Source organism: Carica papaya, chromosome 8, assembly GCF_054855325.1.
Source record: "Carica papaya isolate Zhongbai chromosome 8, ASM5485532v1, whole genome shotgun sequence".
Lineage (NCBI taxonomy): Eukaryota > Viridiplantae > Streptophyta > Magnoliopsida > Brassicales > Caricaceae > Carica > Carica papaya.
Window position 1 is genome coordinate 12,695,164 of NC_142316.1, and position 16,716 is coordinate 12,711,879.

The following is a 16,716-nucleotide window of genomic DNA, read 5'->3' on the forward strand; positions in this document are numbered from 1 at the left end:
TAAATATTTGGGATAAATGTTGATATATGATACATTATACGATGGTAAAGTAATTAAGCATGAAGTGATGTTTAAGCATGAAAAATATGTATTGGTATCAACATGCATAATTCATAAAGTGTTTCGTTAAGTTTTAATCTCTGAGGGGTTTCTGTTTCTCCCTCATCTGGTCTAAAAAGACATGAGATGACTGCTTTCTGTGGATGACGGCATACCTTTTAATAAGAGTGGTGATGCGATATGACTGTAGGGGTCACCTTTGGCGAAGTATGGTTGTGATCATAGTTAACATATAGGATCACTGTAGTTGGCACAGTCGTAGTCATAGATCGTGTCATGCTTTAACAAAGCGTAAATGTGTTGTTGATTTGGCAAACCACAAATTGTTGATATAATGTGAAATGAATTGGTTATTTCACATGAGTAGTCAGCAATCCGCATTGCCCTCAGTAGTGAAAATTGAAACGACTTCATGCGAAGAGTAAAATGAAAAATAGTGCATTTCATGATTTGTTTGATTTTTTTTATTTTCAGCATGAATGATTTGATGGACACGATATGACTTTTACTTGATATTTTCTTTATTAAAATAAATTATTTTCCTAATTCACAAGGAACCCTCACATGACTCTCAATGGTAAGTAATGATGGTATTTTTTTTATTTATATTTGAAATCTTATGATATTATTTAAATATTATTTTTCTTACTGAGTATATGAAACTCATCCCTTTCCATGCCCCCTTCTAGATGAGGAAGATAGTGAGGAACCAATCGCTAACCTACCACTTGAAGCCTTTGAGGATCCATGAAGTTTTATGAGTGCATAATTGTCTCGCATTCTAATCAGTCCATCTTTTATAGAGGCTTATAATTAATTTTGTTTTACCTTAGTATTGTATGGAACTCTATTATTATTTTGTAAGGGATTGTAATTATTTGTTCCGCTGCATATATTTATCTATTATACACTCGTAATCTATTTCTGTATTTATCACTTTTATGATTTAATTTGCATTTGGGATGCCACACCTTCACTCTATTGATAGAATTCAAATCCAATTAGATCAAGAATAAGAGTTCTTATCCTTTAAGGTTAAAGATTGGATTCTATTTTATCTTTGCAGTTGGAAATCATTAAATAAAAGAGTCCAAACTGAGCATAATACTTCAAGAAGGATTCAGCATAATCCTTGAAGATTTCAATAATTATTCAAAAGTGAAGAGTCTTAATTTATATTTGTTTACAAGTCTTTGTTTTATTATTTTTATTGAAGTCCTAAATAGGACTTCAAGATATATTCCTAAATTTTAGACTTTGAGTTGTATTGTAATTCTTTAGGTCTGTGGCTATAAAAAAGCTTCACTTCTTTGGTCATAATAACTTTAAGACATATTAATAAAACACAAGTTTTTGTTTGATAGCTTTCAGGTATCATGGGTGCTCTGTAAGATGGTTCTTCAACCATTTTGCTAAGTGGAGAATTGGTTCTACTTATCAAGATAATTTTGTGGCATTTAATCAATTTTTATTACTTATTTTAATTACCTTAGTTCTTAATCACAAATTGATTGTGGTTAAGTATGAGAGATTTGTGTAGGAATTAAGTTTTTGTACTAAATTATATGTTGGGATTTTTCTACCCCACATTAGAACGAGGAGGATAAGCAAGAGATAGAATGTGAATAATTTCTTCATCTTCAATTTATGTGCATCTTATCTATTCTCTACCCTTTTTAGGTATTATTTATTGAAAGTATTGGTTAAATTTTCTGACCACTTAGAGATAAGTTGATTTGGCAATTGTCTTAAATTGCACAATCTTCTAAGGAAGAAATCTTCAATCTTGGAAAAAATTTATATGTTGGATTGGTAATATTTCTTTATAGAAAAAAAGTAAAAGAATTTATCTATTACAAAATTATTTTGTACACAGGTGAGCCATTATATTTTTATCAATAACATAAGAAATATTTTATTTTATAAATTTTATTAATTAATTTAAAGTAATGTTAAGTTATTAAGAAAATATGATACCAATTTTTTACACTATTTTTTTTTTCCCGAACTCCTAAGTAACCTGCCTACATTCACAAATTTAACTCATAAAATTAGCGGTTATATTGATTGATTTTATAAGATAATAACAAAGTAAATTGGCTTTTCATTATTATATTTTAAAAAAAAAATCAATTTAATCTCAAAACTTGTCCAATTTTTATTTAGTTCCAAATATTTTATTCATTATAAATAATTCCCAAAATTTTCAATTCTTTTTAAATGAAAAAAGACAAATACACTAAGTCTCTATGTAAATGACTCTAAAAATTTTCAATTGACATGCTAAAATCTCTTCTTCCTCCTCTTTCCTCTTTCTATGTAAATGAAAAAAAGAACATACAAACTTGAAGCTCCAAAACCCTTTGTTTACTTATTCTCTCTTAAATTTTTTACATATATGACGAGAATTTTGATCTTAAACTCTTCAATGAGTATCATGATATCGGAGTTATATCATATATTCTTTGCCTCTCATTCTCCTTTGGGGAGCAAAAGAAACAACGGACTTATAATTGAGCGTTTTCATTCTTTGCTATTGAAGCTTCAAAACTATACATGTAATGCTAAACCAAACATTTTAAATTATAAGGAATAACTAGAAATTATACCTCTTAAATTGGAAAAATGTTATCTTTGTTACAAACCAAAAGGAATTTTCAGGTTAGTAATTTGCCTATTGGTATCGCGCTCATTACTTTCAACAATTTCCTTGAGGGTTGTCCATGACTTTCTCCTTTTACTTGAAGCACTGAGAGTTTTATCCAAATCAGCAATGGCAGACTTGTTTTCAAACTCAGATGGTTTCGGAGTCCGGGATTTGTTTCTCTTCCTCTTGTTTCTATCTAGCAAAGTAGCGGCAGGTCTCACCATTGGTGTTACTGGGCTGTTTGTTATTCCATCCACCTTCTGGATTTCATCTTGGCATTTGGTAGTACCTTCCTTGGTGTTGAAGACACAGCTATGGAGTATGGACTTGGCAGGATTAGAAAGTTGAAGTTTTTGAATTAACGTTGGCTTGACTGGATATATCTCCTTCATGTGACCTTTTTGAGTACCTCTCTTCAAATTTTTGTATGAACAAAAGTGGCACTTGTAAACAACATTATTCTGTGTCAATAAACTATCCAATTTCTTACTACTGCGCTGTGCCTTGACTGAATTCTTTTCAATTCGAATAGTGCAATTAAAGCCAGGCTGAAGAATTGTCTCACATCTGCCAAAAAAAAATTTTACATCTTTTATTGATCTATATTGACGCCAGAACATGGAACTGCAAACAATGTTATCACAGGAATAAATACATAAATAAATATAGATTAAAAACAAAAATCGAACTAAATATATTATTACTTTACAAGAATCCTAATAAGAAAAATAATTCATGGACCTGTAAAAATTCATCATGAACAAATTATTTGCTACCTCATATACATAAGTATCAAAGCAGCTATTCTATTTCAGGACTCCAACTCAATCTTTCAAAATTTTCTAATACGTAGATTGTGAAAATATGGGATTATGATTTATAATTAAATGTCAAGATTAGTGAGATTCAATTGGGATAGGTTTCAATTTTTAAGGATAAGAGAATCTCTTTTAATTCGTTGTTTTTTTTTTTAGTATCTAAAGATATTGACTGCATAATATACCACTACAAATTAGGAATCCGACTGGTATATATACACTCAATTTGTATCCAAAATTGACAGAAGAATAAGAATATTTTCTTTATAGTATCAGAGCACTTGATCTGAACCACAAAAAAAAAAACTTCTTTCTTCCATGGCGAGCAAAATGGAAGGATCAATCTCGGAAGTGACGTCCAGACCTGAAGCAAGTCACTCCGGCAGCACCAGCGCTACAGAAGGCATCATTCTTCCCATAACCAGTCACAAACTTAACGGGCATAATTTTGTTCAAATAGGCACAGTCTGTCCAGCTTTTCATTTACAGGAAAGGCAAGGAAGCGTATTTTACGGGAGCTGTTCAGCCGAAGGAAGATAATCTAGGACACCGAAACTGGAAACTGGAAACTGGATAAAAGCTCGGTGATGTCTTGGTTACTTAATTCTATGACCAATGACATATAAGAAAACTTCATGTATTATGGCACAACAAAGGAGATATGGGACGCAGCCAGAGAGACCTACTCCAACATTGACAATAGCTCTATGATTTTCGAAACCAAAAGTCTTCTCCATGATCTTCGGCAAGGAGATTCAATTGATACTGAATATTTCAACGTCCTTACATGATATTAGCAACAACTCAATATTTATGAAGAATTGGTATGGAAATGTCTTGAAGATGGACTCCTATACAAGGCTGTTGAAAAGGAATGCATCTACAAATTCTTACTTGGTCTTAATAAAAATTTAGATGAGGTACGTGGAAGAGTTGTAAGTATTAAACCATTACCTAGTGTTAGGGAAGTTTTATCTGAAATTCGTAGAGAAAAAAGCACATAAAAAGTGATGTTAGGAACCCAAAATTCCTCCAAAAATTGTGAAAACACAGCGCTGCCTGCACAAGGAACCAATCCAATAATAACAACCAAATAAAGAAGAATCGTCCATGGTGCAACCATTGAAAAAAAAATGGACACATAAAAGAGACTTGCTGGCATCTACACCATAAACTTGCTGATTGGAAACCTTCTCAGCCACAGCAAAACAGAGGAGGTCGAGACTATACTGCTGCAGTTGAAGAAAACACATCTAACATGACCCCAAATTCCAGTCCATTTAGCAAAGGGCAATTGGAGGCACTACAGAAAATGCTCCAACAGACTCTTCAATCCACTGGAACAACTAGTGGCACTATATATGTAACCCAGAAAAGTATTTTTTCAAGTGCCCTCAATGTTAGACAGGAAAACCACACAACATGGATAGTGGACTCAGAAGCATCATATCACATGATTGGAAATCTCATGGTTTTTCATAAATATACATGTTGCCATAACAATTCCCCTATTCGAATTGCTGATGAAACTCTTTCAAGGGTAGTTCGCATAGGTTCCATCATTATTTCTAAGGACATTATCCTTCACTCTATACTCTATGTACCAAAATTGAATTGCAACTTATTGTCTATAAGTATACTAACATGTGATCTTAATTGTGTTACTAAATTTCTTTCACACTTGTAAATTTCAAGACGTGGACTTTGGGAAGAGAATTGGCAATACTGAGGCGTGTGCTAAATTTTACCTCTTGAGAGCTGAGAAAATCCAAAAGATACCAATGAAGACTACTTGTGTAGTTTCCAATCCTAGTACCAAGACAAATAGTGTTTTTTTGTTATGGTACTATTGATTAGACCACCCAAACTTCTTGTATCTTAAAAAATTATATCCATCATTATTCAATAAATATTTCAGAAAATTTCAATGCGAAATATATTAATTGTCCAAATACACTCGCAATTTCTATTCCATTCAAACATGAAAATCATCTCATCCCTTTTCTTTAGTACACAGTGATGTTTGGAGAGTCTCTAGAATCAACAACATTACAGGTTCTAGATGGTTTGTCACATTTGTTGATAACCATGCGCGAGTGACTTGAGTATTCCTCATGAAAGAGAAATTAGAAGTACGGAAAATATTTGAAAATTTTAACAACATAGTTCAAACGCAATTTGAGGTAAAGATTCAAGTTCTTCGAACAAACAATGCTCGAGAATACTATTACATCATCCTTTGGTCATATCTATCAGAGAATGGTATTATTCATCAAAACTCTTGCATTGATACTACACAGCAAAATAGAGTTACAGAAAGAAAAAATAAACACTCGATGAAAGTTGCACGGTCACTCATGATAGCCTCAAATGTACCAAAACAATTTTGGAGTGAAGCAGTGCTCACAGCAACCTACTTTATCAACCGAATGCCCTCTAGAATTTTTAAACTTAAAACCCCATGTCAAATCCTTTTCACTACATATCCATCTATTTGAATAATCTCATCTATCCCAGTCAAGGTATTCAGGTGTACTGCCTTATTCACATCCATAAGTCCCAACATAGTAAACATGATCCAAAAGCTACTAAATGCATCTTTTTAGGGTACTCACAAAACCAAAAAGGATACAAGTACTACTCTCCTACAACTAAGAAATTCTACACCTACATGGATGTTACATTTTTCAAAAACCAACCATTCTATCCCAAAAATGCAATTCGAGAGGAGAACTGATCCACAAATGAATTCTATTTTTGGAAAACCGAGACCAACACTACTTCTCCTTCGAGTTCATCACTATCTCCACAAACAATTACTACTCTTCCTATCCTTGAAAACAATTCCTCGAATGTCCTTTTTGTCACTCCCGAATCAACTACACAAGACAATAAAGAGATAATGGTCTATTTCATGAAAAAACTTAAAGAAAAAGTCGAGAAACCTCCTCAAAAGGAGCAAGTAGACATCACTCCACTTGAGCACAACCAAGAATTGGACCAAGATTCAAGCAACTTGAACTTACAACCAGGTAACACGACTTATGATCTAGACTCCAATACCAATGGTCTTAATCAACCTATTGCATTAAGGAAATGGGTAAGATCTTGCACTAAGCATCTAATCAGTAATCATCTGTATTATGAAAAGTTTTCATAGAATTTTCAAGCGTTCATTACTCTACTCGAAGATGATCACATCCCATCCAACATCCAAAAAGCACTTCAACAACCTGAATGGAAATATGTTGTTCAAGAAGAAATACAAGCCTTGGAGAGAAATAGGACATGAGAAATCTCAGAACTACCAGAGGGTAAGAGGTTTGCTGGATGCAAATGGATATTCACTATGAAGCATAATCCGGATGGAAGCATAAATAGGTACAAAGCACGACTAGTAGCTAAAAGGTTCACTCAATCTTATGGCACTAATTATGAAGAAACCTTTGCATCAGTAACGAAACTCACCTCCATCAGAGTATTACTATCAATTGCAATAAATCTGGTTTGGAATTTGCACCAACTTAATGTCAAAAATGCATATCTAAACAGAGAAATAGAAGAGAAAGTCTACATTAAGATTCCACCTGATATGGAAACTCTAGAAAATTCAGGAAAAGTAAGCAAGCTGAGAAAGTCCCTATACGATCTGAAACAGTCACCTAGGGCTGGTTTGATCGACTAACTAGAGTTGCAAAAAAGCATGAATTCATCCAATGTCAAGCGCATCACATGTTGTTTGCATTCTTAGGAAGGTAAATTGATTCTATTCATTATCTATGTTGATAATATTATAATTACCGGAAACGATGAAAAAAGGATAAGGAGTTTCAAGAATCTGCTAACAAAGGAATTTGAAATCAAAAATCTTGAACAACTCAAATACTTTCTTGGCATGGAAGTTGGCAAATTAAAGGAGGAATTGTGGTCACATAAAGAAAGTATATCCTTGATCTACTTCAGGAAATTGGAATGTTGGGATGTAAGCCAGTGGACACGTCTATGGATCCTATCGGTAAGATTGATGAAGATACTGAAAGTCCTCCAACTAACAAAGACATGTACCAGAAATTAGTAAGAAAGTTGATCTACTTAACTAACACAAGACCCAATATTAGTTTCTCTGTTAGTATGGTAAGCTGCTATATGAACAACCTAACTGAAAGACACATTAAGGCTGCATACAGAATTTTACAATACCTTAAGAAGAGCCCGGATAAACGACTTTACTTTAAGAAAACCTCAAGTAGGAAAAGTGAGGTGTTCACTGATGCGGATTAGGCAGCATCCTTGGCAAATTGAAGATCAACTACTAGGTATTGTTCCTATATGTGGAGGAACTTGATGACTTGGAGAAGCCAAAAACAGTCTATACTTACAAGAAGCAGAGCAAAGGCAAAATTCAGGGCAATGGCTCATGAAATATGTGAAGGAATACGGCTCCAAAGAATACCCAAGGAACTTGGAATTACATTAAACTCTACTATGATAGTTTTATGTAATAATAAGGCTGCTATAAGTATTGCGAAGAATCCTATTCAACATGACAGAACTAAGCACGAGGAGAAAGACTGTCACTTCATCAAAAAGAAAATTGAAGAAGGGAACAGTCATAATCATGTATACTACATCTAGTCGCCAAATAGCAGACATTCTGACAAAGGCACTTCCAAAGGCAAGTTACGAAAACATGAAGAGTAAGTTGGGAATGCTAGATATCTACCACCCAACTTGATGGAGAGTGTGGAAATATGAGATTATGATTTATAATTAAATGCCAAGATTATGAGGATTCAGATTATAATTAAATGCCAAGATTAGTAGGATTCAGGTGGGATAGGTTTCTATTTTTAAGGATGAAAGAATCTCTCATAATTAGTTGTTGTTTCCTTCTTTGGTACTTACAGATATTGACTGCATAATATATGACTACTAATTAGGAATCCAACTTGTATATATACACTTAATTTGTATCCAGAATTGACAGAAGAATAAGAATATTTTCTTCATATATATATATATATGAAAACAATTGACAGGATAGGGAGAGGACAAACCTCTGGCAAGAGAACAAAGAAGGGTCAGGAACTATCCCTGCAGCTTCTCCATCAGCAGCCAAACGTTGTCCGAAAAAGGCTGCCAAAGAGGGCATTGAAGCATCCTGACCAGCCCACACTGCAAGGTTCTGTGAGTGCTCGTGTCTCAAGATAGCCTTCATGTTAGTTGATCGTGTGGCCCTCGCCTCTCCTTTCATTTGCTTTTTACCAGTCACTTCTTCTCTTAGCGAGATCAGATTTTGAGACCTTGACTGTGTATTTGGTACTGTATTGGTGCTTCTTCTCTTGCCCATTGTGTTGTTGTCTTATGCTCTCTTTCACTCACTACTGTTCTCCCTTGGTAGAAGAATGTAAAACAAATTATTGTCGTCTTCAACAGCCATAAAAAGCCAGAAAACAAAATTCTTGAAGCTCATATAGGGAAAGATACCCATTAAACAAAGAAAAAGAACTTAATGCTAATATAATATTGAGCAGAATCATGACGATAAAATAAACTAAAAAAAAAGAAATCACATAATAAGAGGTTTCAAAGTGGAGGGCTATTTAGAGAAATCCACCTAATATAACAGAAAACAGCACCTCTCTGATCAACTTCCATCCAGACATGCAAGCTTTCTTGGATCAATACCAAGATCTTTTTAAAGATCCACAATCAATTCCTCCATGCCAATATGTTGATCACTGCATCAGTTTGAAGGAAGGGGTTGAACCTGTCAATGTCATACCATACAAGTATGCCTATTTCCAGAAAAGTGAAATTGAAAAACAGGTGAATATAATGCTTGATTCAGGGCTGATTCAGCAAAGCACCAGTCTGTTCTCCTCACCGGTGCATTTAAACAATTCCTCAAAATAACCAAACCTTTAATAAGAGTTCATGATCTACCAACATGATATTATTCTTTAAAACCAAGTCTATCCTCATTAACCTAAGATTACATGCCATATACTAAAAGCAACCTTATGAGAAGCTCAAATATCAAACAGTCACAATCATAACATCAGGAAGCCACTAAAAATAAAACTTTCAAGTTCAAACAGAAAGTCACCAATGATCCAATTAATGAGGGAAATCAGACACCAAAATAGTAGGCACTGGTTGATCTCCCAGGTTATATAAATTTTTAAGTCTTAAGATGTATATTAGTAACTTAGAACTTAATTTGATCCTAAAATAAAAACCAAAGAAACACTAAAGTTTAACAACACAAAAATCAACCATCAAAAAGGAAATTTCATATTAAATGTTCATAACTGGGAAAAAAAAATAAAGGTAACATCTCCATTACTCGAACTCTTCCACAAGCTGAACCATGTCATCAACCTATCCTGTCACTAAGCCCCAAAGATAATGGAAAGAGCAATTTAGAACTACATGCTGAGCATACGTCTCTTCTTACAGCCTAGCAATTTTGAATTTTCACCAATATTTGCATATCAGTGTAAAACATGCAACATTTAATTTGATTTACTTAAGAAAATCTCCCACAATAATTTATGACCAGGTTATTAAGAAACAAAAAGATCCCAAATCTTGCCACCTGATCTTCACAGTCAACTTTCAACTAGCAACATCAGAACCTCAACTTAACCTTTGCATATCACATAGAAAGTAGAATTTGCAATTTATTCATTGTATATAATTAAGATCAAGTGAATTTTAAGGAAAGACATAATCATGCCATGAATTCCATATCCAGATATAGAAGAATACTTCTTGAGTATGCATTGCTAAATAACCATCTAGCATTTTAATCATTTAGGCCTCATGAGGTTTTTCATTAGTCAACGAAATCAACTGTGTATAACCGGTGGTTGGAATAATGATTAAAACAACAAGCAATATAAAGCAAGGGTGCAAACACCCATATTCCTTGAGCCAATTTATACATGAAATAGACATTCATTTTTTTTTTTGAAAATAAAAGATGAATTACATTCACAAGCACCAAGAGAGTGCAATCCAAATACAAGGTATTTACAGAAAATGTCTATTAGGTCCTCTAGATCTTCGCTCGAATAAGGCAGGTGACCCCTAATCTAAAAGCTTAAGGTCTTGAACCAAGAATCCCTATAGATCTATCAACATGAAATTTAATATCCTCAAAAGCCCTTCCAATTCTTTGTTGCAGTATGACCCGAAAGGTAGCCAGAGGGATCAGCTGTTCTCTTATCCCCCTAGATGCCCCTCCAAGCATGAGTTCCTCCTTAATTGAACCAGCAATGACCCAATTCAACCCCCCCCTAATAAACCATACGCCAAACTCCAAAGCACAATGAAATACACATTATTAACTTAGATCAGCAATTCAAAGTATCAAGCAGTCATTGGAACTGACCAGTAAACAAACAATCATGTATAATGTCACAAACATGATGCCCTAGCCCCCAAAGGAAATATATTTAAAAAATTAAAAAGTTTAAAATTGGAGTTGCCACTGATACATTCACGGATAGGATCATGGCAAAAGAATTGCTTAGTAAACAATCTGGCTCAAAATATACAGACAAAAACGTGCAAGAACCCACCCTATGGTTTTGGCTTATTAGTTTACGTCCTACTTTGCATGCATTTGTTTATTTCTCTAATCTAAGTGCAAGTTCACTAACATGCCATTAGAAATTCAACAAATAGTAAGTTATTACCAATCCAAAACAGCACCACAGACCATAAAGAAAAGATCATCAAGCTTCTCCATGCTTCATCAAATGACTCACCTCTTTCATCTCCAGAGAAGACTCAAAACTTATTAGCTTCAATTAAAAAGTTGAAAGTAAGCTATGAAAAATTTTAATCTTTTCCTAAACACTGCATATGAAGTCCTCAACTCTGAAGGAACCAATGAAAGATACAAGAAAGGAAAACTCCAAGCTTTAGGTTTATTTAACAATGGCCCCCTTGGAATTCATTTTTTTTTTTCTATTTTTGATTTTTTTCTATTAAAAAACTGGGGAACTCCTATTACTAGAGAATTTATGTGCACTGGCTCCTCGCCTCTATCCTAATGTAGTTTTTTATCCATTTTTAGCACCTATTTAATATTTTGCCATGCACCCCAACCGGTTTGTTATTTTCTCCCAAAATCCAGAATTTCCATCATATATACATTAACAGCCTATTGTTTTCATGAGAAGCATGGTATTTCCTGCCAACTCAAATCAGCTCCAGATTTGACATGAAATGCAATCACCTCTTTTATTTGAAAATCAAGCAGGTCACCTTGGCAAGAAAAAAGTGATATGAACATCCCCTCCTTTTCCTCACAGTCAAACAGGTTTAATTTACTGCTTTAATCAACCAAGTCAAAAGTAAACAAGCTGTATTCAAAATAGACAGCATATATGCATGTTTGATGAAGGGTACACTCAGTAATTTGTCAACTAAGTACACACATTTGAAAAGATTTAGTCAAACAGGCTCCCATAGTTTATGCAACCCAAAATTTCAGGTGAAGTTCCAAAAGGTCAAACTCACAAGATGTGGAAATGATTTTCTGCCTCTTACTTCCAAGGGATATGTTTGAGCATGCCTAATCAAAATTCCAAGTTACAGTCCTATTGTAAAGTTATACATTCAGCTATACATGGTCGAAAGAGAACCAAGAGCCAAGTTAAATGAACAGAAAGGAGGGGGCTTCGTTTCACAATTATCTGGCCATGACTAGACATATTAGCATGTTCAAGTCATATTAGTCCTAAGAGTCATACATCTAATTTTTAATAAATATTTTACCTGAAGACTATCATATTTCTGGGTGCTAAGGAAAAGAATTTTATTTAGTTTAACTTTAAAGGAGTCCCACTAATCCATTCATGGGTAGTTCAAAGACAAGAAACTGCACCAGTTAACCCCCAAAAAATCTAAGTCCAAATTGTACAGGACAAAGAGGGGTCAGACACCCATCATATGATGTAGACTAATAAATTGGTTCTTAATTTGCATGCATTTGTTCCCGCCCTAATTAAGTTCAACTGTGTGCATGTATATATTCATCAATTATGGGGTAATAATAACAAAGCACTGCAAACCAAGATAAAGCAGGAAAATCAAAATGAGGAAGGAAACAAAATAAATATGACCCCTAATGCCTACCCTACCTTACATTCCTTTTATCCTCATTGAATCTTATGCCTAAATTTGCAGCTCCAAAACATCTATCAGGACAATAAAGATCAAAGAGGGCAAAAAAGGAGAGAGTCAGCAAGTCATAAGGATCTTTGACTCACTAAACTAATCACATATACCCAAAAGTTTCAAATACCCAAATGGTGGCAGATATTACACAATGCAAACTCAATTAGACTGAATCCGCAGCTTGAACAAACAAATAAGAGCACCACCCAACGTATAGCCAGACATCTTCTACTAAACAGATTCACAAGCTAAACACACAGCTTCATGAATTCACCACTAGGCAGTCTGTTACTACCACACCATACCCAACCTATTATTATCCCCCAAATGGTTTATTTCAAAAAATAAATATCCCGCAAATGGTGTTTATTAACTAAGCACACAAGAGCTCAAACATTATTTGAAGGAAGGACAGAAGCTAAAAGAAAGAATAACTAAAAAGGTTATTCTAGCGATGAAAACATCACAAGCTAAACCAGGTATCTTACATAATTTTTCTCATGCTTTTTCAGGCAACATTTACATGTAAAAACCATAGTACATGTTACAATATGGGTGACATGACGCAATGAAGGCCTCCACAAAAATTACAAATATTTTCAAGAAATTCAAGAGAAGTTGTCACTAATCAATTTATAATGGGATTAAACACCAAAACATGCACTGGCTAAATTAAGAGAAATCGGGTTCAGAAAATGATCTGGATGGAAGGTGTAACACATCCACCTGGTGGCATAGGTTCATTGATTTTGGCTAAAATTTTTATTTTAGTTTTGAAAAAATTATAAAAATAACAAAAGAAAAAAATCTAAAAGAATGACACAAACAAAGGTTAAAATCAACAAACATGAATCTTCAAAAAGTATATGATAATAGGACTCCCTAATTCCAGTGTATGTTCTTTTTACCCTTTTAACACCTAAGACCAGATTTTAATAGAATAAATAAACCATGGTCAGCAACTTTTTTTTGAAATAAAAAGTGTAAATGTAGTATTATAAATATAATACCATAGGCAGCTACTTTAAAAGCCTGTTCGTCTTAAACCATCTTGGACCTTCAAGCCACATCAAAAAGAGTATAATAGCATGACAAGTGCAATTAAGGCAAATAAACAATACCTTCACCCAGCAAACAACGTCAATTTACTGCAAACACTTCCACTGGCGCAACAAAGAACCAAGCAGTACCACACAGTCCCAAAATGCAATGAAAAGAAAGCAACAGTAGGCCATCAAGAAAAAGAAACAAAAACAAACATATCAACGGGGTATAGGGATGGACAAAAGCAAAACAAATTGTCTAACATCATTAACATCAACACAAAGGAATAGACTACGCATAAAATACTAAAAGGCCACAACTAAGCCAAACAAAAGGTTTCAAGTTGGCTATCCACAATCTGAAGGGTTGGGAGAACCTACCCCATCAAGAAAACAACTAAAAATTTTCTCGAATACCCTAACAATAAATAACAACAAACAGAAAATAAAGAAGCATAAAGAAATAACTGATCAACAAGTTTCATTCAATCTCTAGTATCAAATATTGTATCTCGTTCATATTCAAACTCGAAAATACAAAGCAATTCCAATTAATGGATTGAAATGAGAAAATAACAAGGGGCCGCATGATACAGTTCAAGCATGAGTTTTCAGTTTTGCTTCTCTGTTTTTGACTTCCTCTAATCACTTCTTTTTTGTTACAATGGAGGTGACGCGAGGCAAAAGACTCCTAAAAAAATAATAGTTAAACTTAAGATTTTAGGGAGCGATCTTATTAGAAGTGGGATCGGACACTAAAAATTAAGCACTTATCAAAATCAGATATCTAATTACAGAAAAGATACATGATAGGAAGATGTGAGGCACATACCTCATAGCATAGACTAATTTAACTAACTTGCATCAAAGCTTACATGAAGTGTGTGAATTTATATATTTACCATAAACTCTGTTCATGACAACCCTTTATGTAAGAACTTAAACATGAGCAAAAGAAAACAAACATCCTGTATAGCTCCTTGCATTTGCTCCTACTCTCATTTGTCAGCAAATTCTATTATCAGCTCAGGTAATTGACTAGTTTACAGCCAGCTAATTTAAATTACTTCTATTGCTACGCGCTGTCATTGCAGTAATAAGAAAAGAAAAAGAACAGATTTCTTACTCTCCAGCTTGTCCCCCCTATTTCTCTTCGGCCTCCTCTTTCTCTCTCTCCCTCTCCAAAACACTTCCTCTGTTATCTCTCTCTCTCCTGTTCTATTTCCCCTTTCAACGTCGTCTTCAGCCCCAATTTTCCCTCTTACCAATCTTAAAAAAAAAGCTCTCTCCCCTGCTACTCTCTAACCTTCCTCTCGACTTCAACGTCGCTTCTCTCACAAAAGCTCGCCTCTCTCTCTCTCTAATGTCCCTCTTCTCCCCCCTCCCCTCGAACAGGGCAGAAGGAAAGCTTCCCTTTTCGTATCCTTTCACTTCTTTCTTTCTCCAGATTGATCTCCAAGTTTGCCAGAACAACATGAGAAAACCCTCTCTCTTCAGTGTGCTCACTGCCTGAAGCCTCTACCTTTTCTCTGCCGCCGGAGTCTCTCTCTCTCTCTCTCTCTGTGCAGGCTTTTCTCTTCTTCTTCGCCATTGAACGGTAAGAGAAAAGATCATTCCGAGTACAAAACGGTGTCGTGTTTTAGGGAAAGAATGGATACACGGGTTGGGTTGTGTATTGGGCTTAAATTGGACTTGCTCTACCATTTATTTGAATCAAGTTCAAAAAGGGGCCGGGTTCAAATGATCTAGGTTGGGTTTTATGGTTTTATTTTTAAAAACTTGGTTAAAATTTTAAAGGACAAATTATTAAATTATTTTTTGAACTTTAAAATTTTCTATGGTTTAATTATTATATATTTTATTATAATTTGGTCCACAACATTTTCATCTATTTTAACATTTGTTATGATTCAGTTTTTTTTCATTTACCAATAAAAAAATAAAATAAAATTGGTTAAAAAAATATTTAGACATTTTAAAAAACAGTTGAAAAAAACAATTTAAACTAATTATTCTAAGTAATATATTTATATTTTCCATCAATTTATTATAATTAATTTATTAATCTAATTAACTACTCAAATGCGTTTTTTGAGTTATTTTTAACACTCTAAATATGAAGTTTTAGTTTTTTTCATTAACAAATAAAAAATAATCGAAGATCATATTACAACCAAAAACATATTAGATTCTAAAACAACAAAAAAACAAATTTGGAAGTTACGTAAAAAAAACTATTAAATTTGTAAACTAATTTAATAATTTATTTAATTTTTTAAAAGAATATTTATTTTTTTTTATTAACTAAAAAAATAATAAAATGAAACAGACAGTGGTTTTCGACAAGAATTTTAAAAGAGCTTGAAAGAAGGAAAAAAAAGCTGATTTTTGGTGAATTTTTTCTTTTTTAATAGTAATAATAATAATAATAACTAAAACACATAATAATAATAATAACAGTATAATAATAATAATAATCATCATCACCATCATCATCATTATATTACTAAAAATAAAAATAAAATTAACCTAGACAAACCAATTACGTAAAATATTTTTAATGTAAGTCTTAATAATTTTTTTTAAGGATATTGTAGTGAGTTATTATAACAAGTGACAAAATTCTGTTAATCTTAAACATTTAAGATTATAATAAGACAATAAAAATGAGATTTGAACGAAATTCAAGAAGCCACTAGTAAAGGATTAATGCAACTAGGGTATATTTAATTTGGACAGATTATTACACAATATAATTCATAAAGAAGTTTATAATCTCCTTAAATATCAATATAGTGGAACCATGATATTTATGTAGGTGCATACATAATAATAATGTAAAAGTTATTCTCTTAACTTCTGTAACACCCCGCTCATCATCACACTAAATTTGTATCAGAAAACTCTTATTTATTCGGGACTTAAGGCTGCTTGAACTTATTTAAAATTTATC

At 33.4% G+C, this 16,716-nt stretch overlaps 1 protein-coding gene across 2 annotated transcripts; it reads right to left on the reverse strand.

The window, feature by feature from the left end:
* Nucleotides 1-2,653: 2,653 nt before the first annotated feature.
* Nucleotides 2,654-15,377, reverse strand: LOC110815787 (uncharacterized). Of its 2 annotated transcripts, none has more exons than XM_022043726.2 (4): nt 14,890-15,377; nt 9,143-9,266; nt 8,583-8,909; nt 2,654-3,274 (listed from the first exon to the last, which is right to left on the reverse strand). In XM_022043726.2, the coding sequence occupies exons 3-4, from the start codon at nt 8,873-8,875 to the stop codon at nt 2,698-2,700; spliced, it is 870 nt and encodes a 289-aa protein (XP_021899418.1). In that variant the 5' UTR covers nt 8,876-8,909; nt 9,143-9,266; nt 14,890-15,377; the 3' UTR covers nt 2,654-2,697. The 2 variants fall into 2 exon arrangements, with proteins under 2 accessions (XP_021899418.1, XP_021899417.1); XM_022043725.2 differs by having other exon boundaries at nt 8,583-8,918; nt 14,890-15,375.
* Nucleotides 15,378-16,716: the final 1,339 nt, after the last annotated feature.

Coding starts and splice junctions, on each gene's coding strand:
- LOC110815787 (XM_022043726.2), bottom strand. CDS start 8,875: ATGGGCAAGAGAAGAAGCACCAATACAGTACCAAATACACAGTCAAGG. Junction 3,275..8,582: donor TCTTTGTTCTCTTGCCAGAG/GTTTGTCCTCTC, acceptor TTTTTTTGGCAG/ATGTGAGACAATTCTTCAGC.